This window comes from Monodon monoceros, unplaced genomic scaffold, assembly GCF_005190385.1.
Source record: "Monodon monoceros isolate NGI ecotype Baffin Bay Population unplaced genomic scaffold, NGI_Narwhal_1 Super_Scaffold_15, whole genome shotgun sequence".
Lineage (NCBI taxonomy): Eukaryota > Metazoa > Chordata > Mammalia > Artiodactyla > Monodontidae > Monodon > Monodon monoceros.
Window position 1 is genome coordinate 11,660,603 of NW_021703771.1, and position 7,257 is coordinate 11,667,859.

The 7,257-nt window shown below is 42.5% G+C and overlaps 1 protein-coding gene across 1 annotated transcript in view; it reads right to left on the minus strand.

Moving 5' to 3' along the window:
- The window catches only part of IMPG1 (interphotoreceptor matrix proteoglycan 1), an 82,092-nt gene extending 75,527 nt beyond the window's left edge, over nucleotides 1-6,565 (minus strand). Inside the window, exons 1-2 of the mRNA XM_029224240.1 lie at nucleotides 6,541-6,565; nucleotides 4,848-5,081 (exon numbers count right to left, since the gene is read on the minus strand). Of these exons, the coding sequence (XP_029080073.1) occupies nucleotides 4,848-5,081; nucleotides 6,541-6,565 (259 nt within the window). The remainder of the gene's footprint in view (nucleotides 1-4,847; nucleotides 5,082-6,540) is intronic.
- Between the last annotated feature and the right edge of the window lie 692 nt (nucleotides 6,566-7,257).

Consider the following 7,257-nt stretch of genomic DNA (forward strand, 5'->3'; position numbering starts at 1 on the left):
GTGTGTGTGTGTGTGTGTGTGTGTGTGTGTGTGTGTGTGTGTGTGTGTGTGTGTGTGAGACTGCTATTTATAATAGGGTGGTTGAGGAAGGCCTCATGATCAAGGTGACTTTTGAACAGTTTGGGAAGAGGCCCCAAGGCTGGAGAATGCTGGGCACATTGAAGAAACGGTAAAAAGGTCACTGTGGCCAGGGCAAGGCTGAGATCATAGAGGATGAACCTGGAAGTATGTGGTGAGAGGCACAGAGATGGTGCAGGTCTTGCGGCCCAGTCATTTTCAACTGGGGCACAGGTACCCCGCTGTATCTGCAGACTTTCCAAGGGGTAAACAGGCACACACACCTTTAAAGAGACTCAATTTCTCGATCTCAACTTCCCTAGCGTGCTTTCCTAAATTGGTTTGCCTAACAACGCATCTTTCTCTCCTCACTTTCCCTTTGGCCGTCATCCTTCCCCCATCTCCCCATCCATAGTCTTCCTGTGACGGCCCAGTGCCCCTAGGTTGCCACACAAAGGGTATTCGAAATAACTGTGTTTGAGATTAAGACAGGGAGTGAACTTAGTCAAGGGCAAACACACAGTTTTTGCAAGTAGGGTAGTTTCTGATGCTTTGCCTTCAACACCTTAGAAGAAGTCCTAATGAAGTCAACAGCTGATACATCATTAAAAATAATGATGGCAGATCACGATGTGATTGTTAGCATAAGATGCCGGAGGAACTTAAGAATAAGGATGCTACTGTAACAAAACTCCATCTGTTCCCGTCTACTTATTTACGTAACACGTTTTCTCAGCATTTAAGTGAAACTAAGGAAAAGAATAGGGATAAAATGGATGTTAAATCCTGTCTAATGTTAGCAATACATAATAGGAATAATAAATAATGGCACATGAACTAATAGAGGGACGGCACCAAAGCGACCCCATCTATCCAGAGGCAGAAGCTAGTGGAGCTTAAGCTATAGGCCTTTCATTTAAATTGGCCCCTTCCAAAGCTTTGTTCCTAATTTTGTATCTATAAACATTAGTTACCCCAAACCCATATCTGAGCTTATATCCATCAATAAAAAATTAAAAACTTTTGTCAAACTTATATCTACTTCCTTTAGTCAATTATATATTAAAAATAATTATAAATGCAACTGAATCCAGAAGAAATTTCTGGAAATAAGTAAAATAAATTATTTACTTAGGAAATAAGTAAAAAATGTAATTTCAATGTACGTACATTTTTGTTACTGAGAAGTATTTTAGAGCAACCCATAACAGACTTTCAAGTATGACCTAAATTACATTAAGATAAGACTCTGCAGTGAGAGGTGGGATGGAAACGTGGGTGTGTGGAGGAAAAGGGACCACGTGACATTGCCTCCTGTTTGGAAGGGTTTGTTCATGCATTTGTAGAGTACTTGATGGTAAGTATTGAGTATCTATGACAGATTCCACTGTATATACGAGAATGCTTTAATTCCTATCTTATTTTCAATATCAATACTTATTTACAGCTCACCAGAAGTTACATCTTATCCAATTATTTAAGCTTATGATGAAAAACTTCAGATGTCAACAGAAAAGCTCTCAAGAGGGCACCTAGTTTAAAAATTATTTTAGGGGATTAAGTTAGAAAAAGATAGAAGACTTTGGTCATAAGCAATGGTAATATGTTGATCTTTAACTCTGGAGGGATGAGGGGGAAAGGGGTGATTTGGAGCAGAAGCTGACATCATCTGACTTTCTAAAGAAACCCTCTGACTGCCATGCAGAGAAAAGGGGTTATGGGTTATGGGGAGGAACAAAGTATGAGAAGCCCAGTCTGGAGACTCTTACTCCAGTGCTTTACCTTCCCTCACTCCCCACTTGGTCCACATCTGGATTTCTCTTAGCTTTCTGTTTTAAGAGGCAAAGAGAATTCCAGACCAACAGAAGCTCAGGTCATTTACTAGCAGCAACCTGACCACAGACCCGGGGTGGGGGGGGTTTACAGCACCCACCGCCTCAAAAGTGCCATTGAGTTTTCCACATCTGAGGTGTGTGTTGCCTGGGGCTTTTCCTACATCATCAAACAGCCTAGGCTGGGACATTAAGCAGAAAGGCTGAGGTTCTGTGGTCAGATCTCAAGCAACTGTGGGGATACTGGAGAGGCAAGGCTCTGGCTTTCTCCAAAATCCTTGTGGCAATCCTCCCCAATGAGTCAGACAAAGACGGTGCAGAAAGGTAAACCCAGAGGTTAGAAAAATCCAACTTTTCAGAGGTTTTCAGACTCCTCCCAGCCCTGAGGTCCTTTGATGCCTCAACTTTCAAGGTTTTTATTTGAGGCTCCCTTAGCAAGGATGGATGACTCTGCCCGTGAGTCATGGGCTGGTGCTTCTGTTCTCTTGATCACAGAAGGATTCTGTGCCTCCTGATTTGTGCTGAGCTTCCAGGATGCCAGAAAAATGCCATCGGAGGAGTCACCAAAATCCTGCCCCTCAAAAATCGTCTAAAGAAAAGATACTGGTTCCTGTTTCATCCCGACATTTTGATCACTGTAGACGACAGTGCCCCAGAGAAGTAATTCTTCAAGCAACTCCAGGCATTTGTGCTTCAGGGAGAACGTTCTCTCAGAGCCTTTGGGAAAAGTAGGTTTTAATAGGGACGAGGGCTTTCTGTGTCCCTGAGGTGGGAGAAAGGGCCGCAGGTGGGGGAACGGGATTACCTGGGCATCTTATCGATATGAGAATATGCAGATTATGAAGTAGGTCTGATGAGCCACCTGGACATCTGCGTTTCTTACAAGCTCCCAGGCGACGTGATGCTGCTGGTTTGTGGACAGCAGTTTGAGTAGCAAAAACTAGGATTCCCTTCACTTTTAACTTTCTCCGAGTCACACACTAACGTGAAAGAAAGATCTAGCTTTTAATATTGGTGTTGGGAGAAAGAGAGAGTGGAGAGAGATAGAGGAAGGGAGGGAGGGAGAGAGAGGGAGAGACATGGGGAGGGGTGAAATCACAAAGGACTCAAAGAGGTCTTTGAAGGGAGGCAGTCACAGAGAAGAGAGTTTGCGTGGTGGGAGCAGAGGTTCTGCCTGGGAAACTACCAGAAACGACCTTGACCCTTGTGTCTGAGCCTTCTGAGGAAATCTTTGCGATTCTATCAGGAAGCTCAGAACATTTTCCCTTGTGTTGCTTTAAGCATTGGGAGGAGAAATAGCTCAGTATTTCATTTGATTTGAGGAATGTGGGAGCTGTCTCCTCTAAGTTTGAAAAATGTCAACAGATAATTTTGTAAAAGCAGCTATGACAACAATAACTGGGTTACTCTGTCAAAGAAACACTGCTTTATAGCTGGGTCTTATTTCTAGTTTCTTTGTGAACCAATTTGTTAGACTTAAGAAACCCATGCTGGTGAACAGTAAAATTTCACATCACCCAGGGGCAGCCATAAAGATAATAGGCTGTCATTGCTGTGGGGAGAAAAACAGTGGTTTGTTTCATCCAGGGAAGCAAGAATGAAGCAAACCTAATCAAGAATAAAGAGCTAAGAATAAAATTCAGAGCTAAAAATTTGGTTGCAGCAATATAAAAACACCCAGATTAATTCAACTTTTGCACATCTTATAGATGTAAATACTTGAGAACTTGGTGGGATGTTCGTTGATGGCATAGTTTTCAGTTGTCAGAATGTGCAACACGTCACAGGCTAGAATTGAACCAGCTTGCTCTAGTCAATAGGCTTGAAATAGAGCAGGGTGACTGTGCTTTTTGGAGTGGAAGCAAACGTCTTTTATGATCAAGGTGGAGATCGGTAAACGTCCTCAATTTTCACATGTAAGGTGACTTGCGTTTAGGGTGCAGCCAGACAAGCTACCTGGGGAGTTTAATAGCAGTTACCAAAGATGCTTTTCTTTCCTTTAAAGAAGAAGCCATGGGATTTTTTTTTCATCCATGGTAAGTGAATGACAAGGACAGCTACTGATGGCTGTGGTGTGATTGAACTCCATCATGATTTCCGGGAATGCTGTAAGAGTCCTGTAATGCTGTCTTGGGGTAAAAACTGCACTGTAACTCTGATGAAAACCACAGTAATTGTGCTGTAAATCCCGTTAACACCCCTGTTTATTATACCTTGGTAACCACTGCTAATTTGTGCCTCCAGGTTTCCCAGCTTCAGACATTTTTACTGGATCAGCAATAAACAACTGAAACTTACCAAGAAGGGAGGGAGGATTGGGATTGTAATGTGGTGTTTGAAAAGTGAAATCTTAGGTCATAAATCAACGTGCACAGATTCCTGACATTGAAATCATCCTGTGCTTCTTACAACATTGGGATTCAATAGTGGGCTTTGGCCAACATAAAACAAAGAGGTAAAACCCAGAGGCCAGGGCTTCCCTGGTGGCGCAAGTGGTTGAGAGTCCGCCTGCCGATGCAGGGGACACGGGTTCGTGCCCCGGTCCGGGAAGATCCCACATGCCGGGGAGCGGCGGGGCCCGTGAGCCATGGCCGCTGAGCCTGCGCGTCCGGAGCCTGTGCTCCGCAACCGGAGAGGCCACAACAGTGAGAGGCCCGCGTACCGCAAAAAACAAACAAACAAAAACAATAAAACCCAGAGGCCAAGGCTTTCTGGTGGCTTGTTAAATGCTCTCATGGTTCTGTGTTGCACAGGACATGGTTTTAAAACATACAAGCACAGACCTACCATAGTTTGGAAGGCTTATTATCCATAACTCTCAAATCAGTGGGCTGATGTTTATAACTCCTGTGACTGAATGAGAGACTGGAAGTTCTGGGCTGAACACAACCTTGGGATGGATGAAAGGGAAGGGATGAAGAGAGGGAAAGTCTGAACAGGCTGCGCCTCTTTCCTTACCTCTCAGTCTATAATAAGCTTGAAGACTTGCTAAAATCTGTTTCATGGATTCCTGTGGACAGACTTTAAGCCCAGTTGGGAAAAATGATGATCTTTTGGTTCGAGGCTTTGCCAAATCGAATATTCGTCTCATTGTTGACACTTTGTAAATTTTTCCGGTATTTTCGGTTGTTTCAATTCTTGCGGCATTGTCTATGTCTTTAATTTCAGAACTGTATACTTTAATGGAGAGATCTGTAAAAGAAAGATTGATTTCCTGGTAATACTACTCAGCTATAAAAGAGAATGAAATAATGCCGTTTGCGGCAACATGGATGGACCTAGAGATTATCAGACTAAGTGAAGTAAGTCAGACAGAGAAAGCCAAATATCATGATAGCGCTTATGTGTGGAAGCTAAAAACATGATACAAGTGAACCTATTTACAAAACAGAAACAGACTCACAGACATAGAAAATAAACTTATGGTTAGCAAAGGGGAAAGGAGCGGGGAAGGATAGATTAGAAATTTGGGATTAACAGATACACAGTTCTGTATACAAAATAAACAACAAGGACCTACTGTATAGCACAGGGAGTTATATTCAATATCTTGTAATAGCCTATAGTGGAAAAAATCTGAAAAAGAATATACACACGTACAACTGAATCACTTTGTTGTACACCTAAAACATGGTAAATCAGCTATATTTCAATTAAAAAAAGATTGATTTCCTGATGAGTATATACATGTGTGTGCTGTAAGTGAAGCGTATAATAAATGGATGGAAAAAACTAAAAAGTTGATCCTGAGGGTTATGGAAGTTCTATTTTGCTGGAACTTCCAAATGCGATATTTCAATGGCAAGACATTTTCAGAAATCAGGGAGTAGCATAATGGGCTGATCAAGCGTATTGATAAAAAAGAAAAACAAAAACAACATTTCAAATCATCTTGCCTTTAGGAACTGCCAAATATTGAAACCGTTTCCCACACATCTCTCTAAAAATCACTCCCCACTTAGCACTCAAGCCTCCAGAGAGATGCCTCTTTAGATAGACATGATGATTCAAGTGGGGAATGATATAGCATTGTGGTACCCAGAGGTGTACTCTTGATGAGGAAGTAGAGTGCTTCTCAAAACCTAGGGGAAAAAATGCAACAAAACAACCTCCCTGCCTATGAGCAGCAGCCCTAGGATTTCTCTGAGGGCAGGGCTCTGGGGGTGGCAATCTGGTTGAAAGTGATTTGGGGCCTTAGAGTTTCATTTACAGAGCAAGCTTGATATTTTATGCGAGATGATGAGAGAAGGGATGGAGGAGAGGTCAAAGAGAGGGTGTTGGCAGAGGACTAAACTCCCGGAGCCATTCATCCTACTGGCACTGAGGTGTCTGGTAGGGTTAGGTCTGGATTTCATTTTTAGCTTTGTAGACCTCTCAGAAAAATAACTTACATTCACTGAGTACTATTTTATTTTGAATTTTTTTCCATCGGTATTATTTCATATCATTCTCAGAAAAGCTCTAGTGTATAGATGAAACAGATACCATTTTTCTCAGTTTGCCACTCAGTCAGGTACCGAGGCCTAGAGGTGACAGAGCATGTTAACAGTGTGGTCAGATCTCCACTCTTCCTCTCCCACTCCATCTCTTTCCTTTCAGCCGTTCTACCGTTTAAGAAAGGAATTACTGATGACCAGCTGGGACCACTCACTCTGGCCCCTGGAGACCACCAGCATGTGGCTTACAGAGATTTAGGTTCCCAGTTTGTTAAAGAAGGCTCTCCAAATCCCTTTGTGAATGAAAACCAAAAGAACAGAAAGGAGACGGTTTATACACAAAGTATAATTTAGTAAAATCAGCATCCCCAGGATCTTTCAATTTATCCAAGAGTAAACCAATGAAAAAATACTAAATGGAGCCAATTACAAACATAGGTATCAATAGGAACGAGTATTAATATTGCCTGGTTCTTTAGGAGGACGAGTCCTCCACTCTCTTGCCCCCATTATTGTACCTGACAGGCAAAACCATAACCAGGGTTAAATACCACTCTTTGCCTTATCCTCACGGGCACCCTAGTAGCTGAACATGGTGGAGAAAATCAACCATTAGGACTCACTTTAAATTTATGATCCTTCAACAATATCACACTACATTTCTCTGGTCCATTGAATTTCTCTCTCTCTCTCTTGGAGAACTACACACAACTTTTCTCAGGTTTCCTGCACTTCCTGCCAGTTCTCACTCTCCGCTGATGACCTTGCTTCACGTTTTATTGAGAGCAAGGGGAACCAGAAGATAACTTTTCGGACTCCCAGCACTGCATCCACTCACTGGCTGCATCTGTGCTCAAATACTCTGCTTTCCCTCCTGTGACTATTTGATGACTGGTCCGTGCTCCTGTCTAAGCCCAGTTCCTTTACTTATG